The sequence below is a fragment of the Chelonoidis abingdonii genome, chromosome 1 (assembly GCF_003597395.2).
Source record: "Chelonoidis abingdonii isolate Lonesome George chromosome 1, CheloAbing_2.0, whole genome shotgun sequence".
NCBI lineage: Eukaryota > Metazoa > Chordata > Testudines > Testudinidae > Chelonoidis > Chelonoidis abingdonii.
This window is the reverse complement of record NC_133769.1, coordinates 368,508,423-368,524,350: the sequence shown is the minus strand read 5'-3', so window position 1 is coordinate 368,524,350 and position 15,928 is coordinate 368,508,423. Positions and strand designations below refer to the sequence as shown.

General features: G+C 46.7%; 1 protein-coding gene across 1 annotated transcript in view; it reads left to right on the top strand.

The window, feature by feature from the left end:
- Positions 1-27: 27 nt before the first annotated feature.
- Positions 28-15,928, top strand: part of LOC116817215 (sodium-dependent proline transporter-like) — a 44,746-nt gene continuing 28,845 nt past the window's right edge. The window contains exons 1-4 of the mRNA XM_075061895.1: positions 28-331; positions 4,243-4,412; positions 7,737-7,890; positions 10,370-10,509. Coding sequence (XP_074917996.1) covers positions 4,293-4,412; positions 7,737-7,890; positions 10,370-10,509 — 414 coding nt within the window. The 5' untranslated portion in view covers positions 28-331; positions 4,243-4,292. The remainder of the gene's footprint in view (positions 332-4,242; positions 4,413-7,736; positions 7,891-10,369; positions 10,510-15,928) is intronic.

Here is a 15,928-nt window from a genome sequence, read left to right as displayed (position 1 = left end):
GGGCCTCGGGTGGGGAGCAGAGGAGATGCTGTGAGGGTGGGGGACACTGGTGGGGGGAGGGGAAGAGAAGGGGAAACTCCCTGGGGAAGAGGGCCCCTCATGGGAGGGGGGGAGCTGTTGGTGGTCTCTCCCCTTAGGGCTGGTCTGCACCTCTCAACCTGCCTGAACAGCCTGAAGGTGGGGTCCGAGCCCCTGGGAGAGGGATTCACACAGGAGGGCTAAAGTGCTGTGGAGTCCCAGCCCCATCACTCACCCTCGCTTGGCAGATCTTCAGTTCTGATGTAAATAACTGTCGAGCGTAGAAGTTGGGGACTGCCCTGGCTGTGCAGAGGTAGGGAAGGCCCCACTTCTGCTAGCCATGCTACCGCTAAGGCATTTCCCCCAAGGTTTGTCTGCACAGGGAAATTGACTGAACTTGGCTGTTCCACAGTAGTCATTCCGCTATGCCGGAATAACAGTTCTGCTCTAATTTAGCTAATCTGGAATAATTCCCCGGTGTGGATATTCTGCTCTTGAATAAAAGTGATTTAATTACAGAGTAGTTACTCCCAAATAATTACTTCCAAAGCAAGTAATTATTCTGGAATAAAATCACCTTTGTTCAGGAATAGAGTGTCCACCTGGAGGAGCTGTCGACACAAAAATAATAAATCAGTTTCTGTTTTTGTCCTCCCTTTAATCTGTAAATTAATCCCTAACTAAAGCAATTTTTCCACTTCCCCAGTAGATGGCATCATTAGACTACTTTTTCTGCCATCCACTCTCCCAAAAACATATTACTATTATTATGCATTGTTTGTATTAGGCTAGTACCTGTTGCAGATACCTGTCTCTCTATGCCACTGATCAAATATGAGGGACCCAGAATACTAGGTATTGTGCATGTATATAACAAACAAATTGTCCCTCCCTATCTAAGGCCACCTCTATACTACAGGGACTATAGAAGCACAGGTACAGTGCTGCAGCTATACCGACAACCTTGTAGTGTAGACACAGTCTACAGTGACATAAGGGGCTTTTCCACTGTCGGAACACTTCCCTGAGCGAGGGTAGCACCTAGCTATGTCTACACCTGGAGTTAGGCCTGCATACTTACATAGTTGCATTGTCCAGGGGTGTGGATTTTTCACATCCCTGAGCAATATATTATGTCAATGTACATTTTAAGTGTAGAGCCAGTCTAAGAATAAGCCGAGACAACAGTTTAATATAACAAATAGCTGGAGAAGACCGTGCAAATAATGAGGCAGTTATGATTATGTCCAAGGACTATGTAATTAGCTGCAGTCAAGAGAACTGCAGCAGCCTAGTGTTACCAAGCATTTAGCATCCGACGAAGTGGGTATTCACCCACGAAAGCTCATGCCCAAAACGTCTGTTAGTCTATAAGGTGCCACAGGATTCTTTGCTGCTTTTACAAGCATTTAGTATTTAGCAGCGTAGGTTGGTTTTAATAAGAGATTTAAAAGAGGCCAATGTGGTTGCTTTGCAGTTTTTCACAGTGAGCGCCTCTCATGCAGAAGGAGCAGTATGGGAGAAAGGTTTTTGCAGATGCATTTGAATGGCTGTAATGGCTTTGTTTTGACTGGAGATGTTGGCCAGTGTTTGAGGTGGAGGCTGCTTAACCGTTTCAGTCACCTGTTTACAATGACTTCTTTATATTTATCCTGAATGCAAGGTGGCAGTTACACCCCACCCATAATAGCAGGATTTAGCCTGACCTGTAACATTTGTCATATACAGCACCTTTCAACCAGAAGACAACATGCTGATTACTAATTCTTTACAGAAATCACTTCTACCTTTGAAAGGCAGCAATCTCGGGTGGAGGGGGGCGAGAAATGCCTCAGGTGCTTAACAATATTATGCAACTACATAAGACAGGAAGCTGAGGAAAATGCCATCATGCAAGGAAAATTAAGGAGGCAGAATGTAATCTAATTTGTCTGGGACAGTGGGGCTAACACCATGGTTGTAACAAAAATTGCCCTAGGAGCTTTAGTGTTGGGACCTCAGTTATTCCTTTCTTCTGAAAAAAATGTGCTGCTTGCCGCAGTGGGTGCTCCTTAGCTGCACATTAGGGCATCAGTTCAGTACTGAGGCCAGGTCTACACTACGCATGGAAATCGATTTTAGATACGCAATTTCAGCTACGAGAATAGCGTAGCTGAAATCGAATATCTAAAATTGATTTACTCACCCGTCTTCACCGTGCGGGATCGATGTCCGCGGCTTGCCATGTCGATTCCGGAACTCCGTTGGTTTTGGTGGAGTTCCGGAATCGATATAAGCGCGCTCAGGGATCAATATATCCAGTCTAGATTAGACGCGATATATCGATCCCCGAGCAATCGATTTTAACGCGCCGATACGGCGCGTAGTTTAGACGTGGCCTGACTCAGACTAAAAATGGCCAGCTACTGACTAATCAACGCTATGAAACTCTTCAGGTCTCCCATTTAAACAGTAACCCTGCTCAGCTTGTGAAAGCTACTAGGAAATGCTGCACAAGACTACAAGTCTTGCAGTACCTTAATGTCACGGATGTGAGGAGGGAATTTCTTGGAACTGATTAGGGAATAAAGCAGAACAGGTTTCAGAATCTGCAGTGCTATATTTTGAAGTATATCTTGGAAAGGTCTGCTGAGGGGAGAACACAGTCTGGTTGGAGCCCATGCTGTGCTTACTGATCTTTCTCCCGGTTGTTTTACTGGGCCTTCTTTGAGTGTCTTATACTAACTGACAAGGCTGATTTATTTTACTAGAACATGACAGTACCCGATGGGTTAAACTGTGACAGAGGAAACCAGACTTCTCCTTCTGGGGCGTGACTGCGACTACATCTGAAAGATCAAAATTAAAAAAGAAGCTTCATACTTGGAGATGATTATGGAAGGAAATTATGCAACAAAGAGAGGGCTTATTGGAACTGTTGTGTTACCTCCCAGCCCACTGCCTCCTTGGTAGGGAAACTACAGGGCAGGAAAGAACCTCTGTACAAACAGGTTTCAGTGTGGTAGCCATGTTAGTCTGTAGCAGCAAAAAGAACGAGAATACTGGGCAAGATGGACCTTTGGTCTGACCCAGTACGGCCGTTCTTATGTTCTTATGAGGCTAGCCCACGAAAGCTTATGCTTAAATAAATGTGTTAGTGTCTAAGGTGCCACAAGTATTCCTCGTTCTTTCTGTACAAACAGGTTCCCATAATTATTCTCTCGCTGATTTCCACAGTAAAATGTGTTCCATCTAACCAGGCTCTTTCTACCTGCCAACCCTGCAGATACAGCCTGGTCATGTGAACAACTGAAATCAGGTCCTTTCTTTTGCACAACATTGTCAACTGAAGTCAAGGTTTCTGGATAATGACCATGGGTGAGGTGGACTAGAATGTAGATCAATAGTAAGAATGTATTTCTTCAAGTAAACAGAACATGTACAGCATGATCAGAAGAAACACACGGTGCCCTCAACCCCTATAGACATCAGCGGAAATTCTAGTTTAGCCTACATAGATTGTCAAGCTGTGTTATGAACACTCAGCACTTTGCAGGATCTGGCCTGTAATAAGAAGGAAGTATAGGTTCCAGACTCTCCATGGCCTATTTATGTGGATACTTATGTTCAGTCACTCTCTGTTATGCAAAACACTTAAGCACCTGCAGTGGGACTTTTTAGAATGATCAGGTTTTGCTGTGGAAATCGGTGGACGTTACATCTGTGTAAAATGGGTGTAAACCTCTACCATTCTATGCTCACTTGATAACATTTTGTACAGGCAGAATTGACTACATAGGGTGCAGGGTGATGGAGAATCAGGCTACAGCTACTTTTGGGGGGCGCTAAATCTTGGTTGCTTTACTCACTAGATTTCAGTGGCTCTTGTCACAAGGGTTTGGCCCTTGGGCAGTCATGTAACCATAACCCTGCTATGAAAGATGCTGTGAAGTGGAAGTTACCACAGTGCCCCAAGGAAAGTCTCTTCTCTTGCTTCATTTCCCTCCAACAAAACAAGTTTGTATGGCCAGCTTCCTTTTTTCTCCCGGACTACTCAGTTTAGACTGTCAACACAGCACAGAGAAGGAGGTTTATGTATGCAAGCAAGATGGGGGACATAAAAGTCATTAAGATACACAGGATTTTCAGCTGAACGGGAGATTTTGTGATGGGAGATTTTGGATAAACAAGTTTTTCAGCTGAAAGTTATTTATATATTTATTTTTTTTATTTTGATGTGTTCAGTTTTCCATATCTTCCAGCCTCCCAACCATGGCTGCTGGGACTAGATTTGGATGAAATGGACACTTTCTGCTTCTCAGGATTTTGCTCCACTGGAAAAAAGTTATAAACAGCAGCATCCAGATACAGAATTGAGTGAGATTTCTGTAGAGCTCCTGAAATGCCATGGAAAGGTACGTATGCAAGGCAGACTCAGAGAAATGAATGTGGTGTTCTGGGTTTGGCAGTAAATGGGCAGAGGGCTGCTTGTGGCAGGGAAGCAGGGACTTAGGAGAGATCAGACATTGCTGTTCACTGTGAAGTGTGGTGACAAAAAGGGATAGATAAAAACAAGACCAGGGAAATGAGCAACTGGCTGGAGCTGGAGATTGGAAATGATACAGAGCCTTTCAGAGCTAAATCACTGTTCAAGGTTAGCTCTGTTCCAATGATAGTTATTGTCTGGTGATTGGCCTTTGTCAAAGGAGGTGATGGCCTCTCTGGAACAACTCCCCACAAAGCCAGTCAGGACTTTGGGGAGCCTCCTCTCCCTTGGAGCAGACTGTCTTCAGGGCAAGAAGCTCACATGTCTTCACCTCCTGGGTCTCTCCTTGGAGCATTCAGCATCCTCTGTCCCTCCGTGTGCTTCCCACAGCGAGCCCACCCCAGCAGGGTCCTGGGGAAGCCACAGGGTCCTGCATCCCCACTTTGCAGTCAGACATGACTCTCAGCCAGCCAGTAACACAGAGGTTTATTCGATGACAGGAACACGGTCTAAAAGAGAGCTTGTAGGTACCACGAACCAGACCCCTCGGCCGGGTCCATTCTGGGGTGCAGTGAGCCAGACCCCCACGTCTGCACTTCAATCCTCATCCCCAGCCAGCTCCAGACTGAAAACCCCTCCAGCCCCTCCTCCTCTGCTCAGTTCCTTTCCTGGGCCAGGAAGTCACCTGATCTCTTTGTTCTCCCACACCTTTAGCTATCACCTTGCAGGGAAGGAAGGGCCTGACCATTAGTTGCTAGGTGACAAAGGGTCAGCCAGGAACTGAGGCCCCCCCCCCCCACAGTATTCAGAGGGAACATTAAGAACATTCCTAGTTCATCACACCTCAATCCAGTCCCAAATGGACAGGCATTTACATCACAGAGACCACCAACTGCCCTGCTGGTTGGCATAGTCAGCAAAGAGCCCAAGGGCTGAATAGACATGAAGACTAAAACTACCCACTCACCCCTACTGCCCAGGTGGAGATGGTACAGGAGAAGTTATCTCCTCACTGTCTGTGTTGCACAGAAGCTGTGGATGAGAAAAGAATGTTGCTGTCCAGGGGCTGCCAGGCTGGCACCTTTCGCCTGCACTAGACTCACATCAAATTTATAGATATAAAAAATTCATTTTAAAAGAGTGAGAGGCTGAAAGTTAACGAGTCACAGGCATTTTCAGATTGTGGGTTGCACTGACCTGTGTATCATTACCAACACGGTTGCCGCTGCTGCTTGTGGCCTCTGGCTTTGCCCAGCATGTGGAGATGCTGCTCAAACTGCTGTCCTCTGATGGTTCTTTTCCTCCCCAAGAGGCTGTTTAACTTGGAGGGGGCAGAGGGCACATGTACTGAAAACAGGATCAGTTTTATTCCCTCCTCTCCCCTTCTCTAGGTTCCTCACTGTCCCTGTTTCTCTCTTCCCCCCTCCTGCCTTTCTTGGTATTTCCTTACATGTCCCATCTCACAGTGCAGTCCTCACGTCTGTCCGTGAGGGTTGTAGTGATTATTCTTCCAGGGTTTTAGTGTCAATGGGAAGTGCTGGTAAGTGTAACACATGCAATCTCTGGGATATCCATAGACTAGAGAAAGCAATAGCTGAGAGATCTAAAACAGTGGTGCTCAACCAGGGGTACGCGTACCCCTGGGGGCATGCAGAGATCTTCCAGGGGGTACATCAACTCGTCCAGATATTTACCTGGTGTTACAACAAACTGCATCAAAAGCACTAACAAAGTCAGTACAAACTAAAGTTTCATACAGACCATGATCTGTTTATACTGCTCTATAAATGACACACTGAAATTTAAGTACAATATTTATATTCCAATTGATTTATTTTATAATTAAATGGTAAAAATGAGAAAGTCAGTCATTTTTCAGCACTAGTGCGCTGTGACACTTTTGTATTTTTATGTCTGATTTTGTAAGCAAGTAGTTTTTAAGTGAGGTGAAACTTGAGGGTATGCAAGACAAGTCAGATACAGTAGTCTGGAATGGTTGAGAGCCACTGGAAAACACAGGTTTGAAATGCCCATGGTCTGTGGGGTCAGTTTGAAATCCTGGCAATATGGCTCAGCCCTCAAATGAAATGAGTTCCAGGGAGTTTACTATACAAGACCATAATTACTAACCTTCAGCAGAATTTTATTTTTTTAAATATAATTTCAGCAGATCTTATCGATGTTTAATTTTAAGCAATTTTTTTATTTTGATCCATTAAAATTTTAGCAGTTGGTCAAAATTATGAGGTTTCAGCTTTTTATCAATTTAAATATTTACAGTTGCAGGAAAGTATGTGGTCATCAAACATTAGGGGGTCAGGCAGTAGTTATTTAATGACAGTAGATATTGAGATTCAAAAGTTAAAGCTTTATAACTTTGGAATACAAATTTTCAACAACACATGTCAAAATATACAAAGTAGATATCCTTAAATCAAGCTCTCATAAGTTTTCAAGCAGCATTTTTCATACTTTACCTATTTGTAAATTTTTTTCATCAATTTCTGTTACTGACATTTACTAATAAAAATCCTAGTCTTCCAAGCCTAATAATAACTGAGGCCTCATCTGCTCCGCATGGACATGCAGGATGGGGGCCTGATTTTCAGACATGCTGAGCACATGCAGCTCGCTTTGACTTCAGTTGGAGTTGTAGCTGCTCAGCACCTTTGGAAATCAGGCTCTATGTAAATATGTCATAACACTCTCGTGATTAACCAAACTGAGCACTAGAGGTCACTGATTCAAAATGAAAAACAATCAGAAAATTCATTAGCACTCTGGAAATGAAAATAAAAATTAAAACTCAAAGGGAAAAGCTAACACATTACACAGAAGTTTATAGGGGTTGAACCTATCAGTGGTTTGAGCATTGGCCTGCTAAACCCAGGGCTGTGAGTTCAATCCTTGGGAGGGGCTATTTAAGGATCTGAGGCAAAAAAAAATTGGTCCTGCTTTGAGCAGGGAGTTGGTCTTGATGACTTCCTGAGGTCCCTTCCAACCCTGATATTCTATTGAACTCCATCCTGCAATTAGGAATGGAGAATCCATCACTTCCCATGGTAGTTTGTTCTGGTGGTTAATCACCCCCACTAGTCAAAATTTGTGCCTTATTATTTCTCATTTGAATTTGCACCAGCAAATAAATCTTTAGGGCCATTACATCAGCCCAGGGGGGCAGATGCTCTGGAGAGCTGAGATCCAGGACTTCTGAATTTTTATTCTAAAGTTTCTTTCCATTTTACTTCAACAGGAAAAAGATAGTGAGAAGGAGAGACAACAAATAATTGGTGGATGTAATCAGACTTGTTCTGCAGTGACATCTGCTTTCCCATTGCCACCCATGCTCTGCTCCCTAGATCAGAGCTGCCCTGCACTTTTCAGTAGCTCCAACATTTGGATTGCAGGTAGGTGTCTGATGTGCCTTGCAAGCATACACCAGGCCTTGCACAATAGATGAGGACATGCATAGTTCAGTGCAGAGAAATGTGCAGAGTGGGGTCCTGCTTTATTTATTGTACATTTTAAAGATGCACTGTTTTTTTTTAAATGCATAGTTAGTGTGGTGTGCATGGGAGACCTACCTCATTCAATGCATGCCGTGTCTCATTCATGGAACCCTTTCTGTCTACCTATCTGGGTGTGTGTTTACTACTTGAGTGGCTTGTATGATGTGCAGACAGTGAGGCAAGTCTCCTCAGTAGCTGTCATCTCCCTCACTGCCCATCATGTGAGGGACACATAGAATGAGGCAAGGTTCTGTGTAAACCCTCTATGGTAAAAAAAAAACCTGAGTGTTGCTATGGCATAGAGGGAAGGTCTCCCTCCTGTGGACCTTGTGAGGGACATGGTGGTGTATGGCCTTTTCTCTGTGTTTTTTTCTTTTAAAAAACACCAACCCTAGAAAATTCTATTTAAAAAACTATGTTAAATGAGTGTAAAGTAGGCTTGGAAGAATTAGATTTTTGTCGGTAAATGTTAATAAATGTCAATTTCACTATACATACCCAGATGAACAAATATTTCCAGTGATGAGAATCAAAATTTACAAATAGGCAAAGTAAGAAAAATGCTGCTTGAGAATTTGTTAGAGATTGATTTAAGGATATTTACTTTATATATTTTGACATGTGATATTGACAATTTGTGTGTCAGCAGTTCTAGAGCTTTAGCTCTTTGAATCTCTGCGTCTCCTGTAATTAAATAACTATTGTCTGGTACAAGTGTGAAAATTGAAATACACATTTAAATTGTTTCAAAATAAACATTGATCAATCCATTTAAATTCGTAACAGTTCTGCTTAGCCTAGTGTTCAGGTTGCATGGGGAAGTACCCCAAAAGTAGGAAATATTTTCCTCTATTCATTTGATACAGTCTACAAAGGCATGAACATGTGTTATTTCCGACTAGACAATGTACACTGTTTTCTGCAGCCTAGAAAGAACAGTGGATTAGGCAGTGGCTCTTAAGGACACCATTGTGTGTCTTGTGTATAAATGCCTTTTGGACTCTTTCTGGCATGCATAAATTATTACCCATAAGACTCTCAATGTTCTTTTAACAAAATGTTTTCAGTGACGTCAGTTTTAAGATGCATCTGTGAGGGAAGTGTAGCTCATTGTGAGATTATTATAAAGGAGGTCTTTAAGACACCTCCCTTGGCTCTGGAGATAAGAACAGCAATACCTAATGGGCAGCTAAATAAATTCTGCCTGAGAGCTTCTGACCAGGCTTAGGTCAGCCTGAAAGTTGTAAACCATTTCAAAGAGCTTCCTGAAACTGGAACTGTTCTGAACAGTCCGTTTAGGAATAGCTTGCCACACCCTACATATCCAACAGTCTGTGGGACTGAAAGTTACCTCTCTATTGTAAGTACTTATATGGCTCCTATTACAGCATTTCAGCACTTTACAATCTTTAATGTCACAACAGCCAGTGAGGGTGATGTAGGACAGGGCAATTACCCAAACAGAGGCAAACAGACACTAAGGGACTTGCCCAAGGTTAAAGGGGAAATCTGGAGCAGAGTAAGGAGTTGAACTTGGGTTGTCTAAGTACCTGGCCAGCACCCTCACCGTTGGACCAGCTCTCTCTAGAAGTACTTCAGCCTGCACCCTCTTGCATACAAAGCAGAACATGTCTCCCATTCCACCAAGCCCAGGAGATGGGAAGTCAGGTTGAATTTTGGGGACAAGTGAAGGGTCAGGTCCATCCTTAAGGAGGACTGAAGGATACAGTTTGGCTTGCAGGGACATCTATGAATCTTTGCCCCTTTCCCCACATTGATCCTAACACTTTGTTGCCCCCTTGGGAGGGGAGTGATGTGTAATTAGCACTTTGCCAGCATTGCACAAACAAATCCTAATTACCAAGTTCAGTCATAGAATATCAGGGTTGGAAGGGACCTCAGGTCCAATCCCCTGCTCAAAGCAGGGCTAATCCCAGACAGATTTTTGCCCTAAATGGCCCCCTCAAGGACTGAGCTCACAACTCTGGCTTTAGCAGGCTAATGGTCAAACCACTGAGCTAACCCTCCCCCTGCTTCAGGTGGGAGATGCCCATAAGCAAGTTCCTTAGGCCAGAGACTATGTCTCTTCACATGTCTGCAAAGTGCCCAGCTCCTTAAGATCTTCCCAGGCAGGCAACACACCAGCTGTGTGACATCTCCCTTATTCCTTTGCCTGCTGCCTGCGCAGAAAGGGACAGTGTCTCTTTAAGCTTGGGGAGAGCTGCCTTGCCTGAGTGAGGGTGGATTCTGGTTACTGTGAAGAATCCCAGGTGACATGTGAGGCTAAGGGGCGGTGCTTCACCTGGCCCCCAGGTGAGAGCGATATGGGTTACAGTTCCCTAATGTCTGTGTCTCTTCCTCCCTTGCCGTGGCTTAGGCTGTAGTAGGTTCTTCCTCTGCTGGCTTCTTTCATTCACCCGCAGTCTTGGAATGAAGCTGTTTCCTGAACAATGGTCTGCCGATGGTGTAAGGCAGAGTGACTTCCCGGAGCAGGAAATGCCAGCAACTGTGATGCCGGTGAGTATAGCAGGCTTGGGCTAGGACTCTTCCTTTCTAGGTGTCTGGGGATGGGGCTGCGAGTCTCTGATTATCCCCAGACTGGCTGCAGATTGGCAATGCTAGGGCAGGGTTCCCCACCTGAATCATGACTTGGGAAGGGGGAAGTTCTGGAAGCCCCCATTCAGCTGGGATTGCTCCCTGCTGAGATTTGAGCATATGTGTGAGACATCCCATGCACACAACTACTTTCACCTGAGCACTGAACTTTCCAGTTCTTCCTCTCCAGGTGTTGGCTGGGCTTGAACTTGTGACCTAGAGGTGACAGGCTTCCATCAGAGTTCAGAGTTGCCAAGCTGGCTGTGTGCACTTAACTTCCCTTGTTACATTTTATAGCTCCTACTGTAAGCAGGGTTCTCCTGTACCCCCTTCCCCATTAGCCCATAGCAGGCTGCCACAGATGCCAATCTTGGTTGGTTACGCAGGTAGATTTGGAGTGATGCCTCTGTTTGCTTTATTGGAGTTACTGTGGGTCTCCGCTGAAGTGACTGAGGCTGGAATCTGGCCCACCAATTGCCTTAGTTCTGGATTTCCTTGAAGGGATTTTGTGTGTGTTTAATCTCTGAAGCACCTTTAAGATAGTACATATTGCATCTGGTTACAAGGAATCCAAGATCAGAAGGCTTAAATCAGATAATTTATAATCTTTGGAGTGTAACTTCATAGTGGTGTTTCTTTCCTATTTTTGTGCTTCCAACTCTGTGGTAGTTAATAATCACAATCCACCAACAGAGGAGTGTAAAAACTCCTAGACCATAAATCCTATCCAGATCTTGCCCATCCCTTGTCGGGAACAGGATTTCCCACACTGATGTGGCGACACTGACAACTTGCCAGGTGCATAAAAGTTTCACCTAATGCAGGAAATGAAGCAGTTTGCACCTGCCTTCTCCTTTAATATGAGGGAGGAGGGAGACACCTGTGGAGAATATAGCTCCCAGAATGCAGTGCTCTCTCTTGATCCAAGTGAGATGCACCAGATCTCTCCACCCCACTAATTTAGTCTGCCTTGCTGCATGCATGCAGGAAAGACTGTGGCTGGTGTATTTCCCATACAACAGACAGGACCGGTGCCAGGGTTTCTCGCACCCTAGGCGCATGGCCATTTCGCCTCCCCCCATGCTGATCCCGCAGCTCCGGTGGAGCTGCCACAGTCATTCCTGTGGAGGGTCCATTGGTCCATGGCTCCGGTGGAGCTACCACAGGCATGCCTGCGGGCGGTCCGCCGGAGCCGCGCGAGCAGCCGACTGTCTGCAGGCATGACTGCGGCAGCTCCACTGGAGCCGCGGACCAACGGACCATCCGAAGGCATGCCTGCGGCAGGTCAACCGGAGCCGCCTGCCGCCCCCCTGGCAAAATGCCGCCCCCCGAATAATCCTGGAGCCCTAGGCGATTGCCTAGGCTGCCTAAATGGTAGCGCCGGCCCTGACAGCAGACCCCGTTGATACACCGTGGCCAGTAACCCTGATGGTACTGAGCAGATGTGACTAATGGTTGTGGCTCCCAGGGTGTCTGCGTAGGAGACTGAAATAGACAGAACTCTTTTCCTCTTCTTGCCTTTGCAGCCCTCTTGTGACTAAGTGTGTGGTGCTGTGGGTTACCAGTGCAGGATCCACAGAGGCAAAGGGTGTCTACTGCTCAGAGCTGCCATCCTGTGCCTTTTGGTTCTGTGCAGCTGGGTTTGTGTGGGACCCCGCCATCGGCATTAGTCATGCAAAGCTGGGCTATCTGCGAGAGCAGCAGGCTATGCTGGGGTGTGGCTGCCCTTTCAGGTTTCTGGCAATTGTTCTTGTGTTGCTGCACCACAGCAAAAACCAACAGGCCCCTGTCGTCAGGCCATCTCCCCTCCTAATAAGGGGGCTGGAATGGGGAATGGCAAACCCCTGATCCCATACATGTCCCCTGTTGTCATGGCTCATGGCAACCCTCTGATCTCCTACCTCCCCTCCCTGCCCACCAATAGTCTTTGGGGCGCTCTCATCTGAGGTACTGCCCATCACAGAGCCCGGCTTGTGACTCTGTGCAGGCCTCCTGCTGAAAGGAACGTGAACAATCTGGGTTTTGCTGGGCGGTACCAAGTGACATGACCCATCCAAGGGCGGTGGCTCAGCCAGCGCTGGTGTGTTTACTGTACACAGAGACGATAGCCATGGGATTGAGATAACTGCATAATAACACTGTGAAACGCCGAGTGCCAGCCTGGGTGTAACGAATACGCCACTCGGTGGGTGCCTCAGCAGGCTCTGAACGGGCTCTGTCTGCCTCTGTTGTTAACAGGGCCAGGCCAAGAGTGCCAGTCTCCATTACCCACCTGTTAGATTTCAAAACAAACACCTTTGTGCTTTCTCTCATGCTGCCCCATGCGCCTGCAAGGCCCTCCCTGTAAGCACCCACAGAGCTACCTCACTGTCTGCCTTGGAATCTCGCCACAAAACTCTCCTTTGCCCTGAGGCCTACAAAAGAAACTGCTGGTGTCCTGAGCCCGCTGCCAATGGCAGAGCAGGATGGCCTCGTTGTACTCCCTATCGGTCTGTCTCTTCATTGCTTCTTTTCCACCACAAGCTTTTGGGGGCACGGCCCGTTGTTTTGTTCTGCATCTGTACAGCACCTAGCGCAACGGAGTTCCTGCTCCTTGACTAAGAACATAAGAACAGCTGCACAGTTTCAGGCCAATGGTCCATCTCACCTAGTATCTTGTCTCTGACAGTGGCCTGTGCCAGGCTAGGACTCCTAGGGGCTAAGATAATAGATGTAAGGTGTTCAGAGAGATCACACCTCTTTCCCCCCTTATGAATTTCCCCTTGATACCATACTTTTCAGACAGTGTCTCTCCATGTCTGGAAGGCAGGCAGGTGCAGCCTGTTGAGCCACCTACTAGAGGTCTGCTGGAAAGAGGTTCTCCCTGCCGACTACTTAAGCAATAGCATATCAGAACTAAGGGGCCGCTTTGTATACAATAATACACGTATATGCTCAACACGCCTGACTGCTGGAGCTAGGAAGGGATGCACTGTTCCATGTCTAGACACTTGTACGGTCACCACAGTATCTGAGCACCTCATGTATATTAATGAGTTAGTCTTCACCAGGGCCGGCTCCAGGCACCAGCACCCCAAGCAGGTGCTTGGGGTGGCAATCTACAAAGGGCGGCAGTCCCTGTGTTTTTGCCCTGAAGCAGCGGCCGAATTGCCACTGGATGGTGGGGGCAGTCTGGGTATCATTAGGGCGGCACTTGTGTTTCCACAGCAGTGGCAATTTGGCGGCAGCTTCTATGTTCAGCTGTCCGCGGCGGGGCAGCTTCTGTCTTCCAGCTGAAGACAGAAGCTGCCGCTGAATTGCCGCCGCCACGGAAACGTGCATGCCGCCCTAACGGTGCACGGACTGCCCCCGCCCTCTGGTGCCAATTTGGCACGCTGCTTGGGGCAGCAAAAACAGTAGAGCCAGCCCTGGTTTTCACAACACTCCTCTCAGGGGGAGTCATTGTCACCCTCCTTTTACAGGCGGGGATACTGAGGCACCGGGAGACTAAGTGATTGGCCTAAGGTATCACTGGAAGTCTTGTGATGGAGCTGGGAATAGAACCTCAATTTACTGGGTCCCACTCCAGTTCCTTAACACTTAGTCCATCCTTCCTCTGTTAAACTGGCCGACCCGTCCTTAACACCATGGTGGCAGCTAGTACAGCCTTTTTTGGTAGTGTTGGGTGTCCAGTGTCCTATGTGAAATGTGTCCTCCAGTCTGGGTCTCTGGCTGGCTTGTAGTGGACAGCAGGGCTTTCACATCAGAAAATCCACCGTCCAGACGCTGGCCCTGACTGATCCCCTCTTGTTAGCACCCTCAGCAGAGGAACTGAAGTGGGGCTGTGGTCAGGGCAGCTGTTGCTCATGCAATACCTCATGGGACCTAAAAACTCATGGGAAACAGCGTGTGAGCACAGACGTGGCACAGCCCTGTGGTATTTTGTCACTTGTTTTCTGCTTCCCAGCGTGCAGAGGCTGTTGTGTCTTGGATGTGGCCTCCAAGGCTGGTGGAAGTGACCGGCAGGCAGCTGGCGACATAGACTTGAGCAACAGGCTGTGCCACTTTGGGGAATGTTGCTTTGCTGCTGTTACCCAACTGTTTTACTTCCGAGAGAGCAGGGGTGGGGGTGAAGCTGAAAATACCATTAGAAGAGAAGCGTGGGGAGATGGTAAGAATTGTGCCAGGATTTAGAGCCAGTTAAAATGATCAATTGCGTATTGCACAGGCACCAAGAGGCCCCACTCAGGATCGAGCCCCATTGTGCTGGTGGGTGCTGTAGGAATGCCCAGCAAGAGAGCTTATGGTGTAAGTTAAGACCGTGCGACAAGTGGGTGTGACAGAGAACTGGGGAGGTAAGTGTGTGCTGGCAGCATGATTTTCTACAGATCTGCTACAAGCAGATTTTGCAGGCGTTGAGTCTATTTTATCTATCCATGCAGTCTCTGCCGGTTGTGCAGCCAGTGCTAAGGGACCGAGAGAATTTCTGGCTCCCGCCCAGTTTGGCTATCAGAATCCTTACACTCACCCACCCCCTGTGCCACCCAACACACATAGTAAATGTTGTGTCTTTCCCTAAAAACAATCTTAGTTTGAGAGAAGTGGGGTTGGAGGTAGTGTTCTCTAATAGTTAAAGTAGGGGCCTGAAAGTTAGGGTTTCTAGGTTTGGTTACTCTGCTACTGCCACTCGGTGTGACCTTTGGCTTGTCACTTCATCACTGTGTGCCTCAGTTGCCCCATTTCTAAACCAGGAGTGACAATACTGACCAGCCTGTCTAGGACAAATTCATGTTTGTGCAGGACTTTCAGATCTTCTGAGTGATGCTGTAAGTGCAGAACAGGGCTTAATTTCTGGCGGTTCTGAGCCCCGGCACCTCTGGGCCTGGCGGTTCCGAGCCCTGGCACCTCTGGATCACTGCATCAGTTATGAATGTAAAAGAATTGCTTGAGCCCCAGCACCTAAATGCTTGAGTCCAGAACCTCTTTTGTTACAAATTAAGTGCTGGTGCAGAGTATTCAATTTCCATAATAATCAGCCTTGCTCCAGAACGAGCTCTGACCTCCAGTGACTCTTCTGCTTTCTGTAATTCTTCAAGGCAGAGGTGGGGTTGGGAGAATGTGCTGGATTTGGGATTCTGTGACTCCTCTATGGCCATTTTCCTTAGCGGTTGCATTTTGTGAAACAGTTTTTCCATGACCTAACCCATTGTTTTGAAAGGGAAATTTAATTCAAGACACATAATTTACAGTGGGCTCTGACAGCACTGACTAATAATCCTCCCCTGTGGGGCAGATGTTTAAATATCATTAGCTCTATTTCACAGATGGGGAAATTGAGTCACAAAGGTTAAGTGGTCTGCCC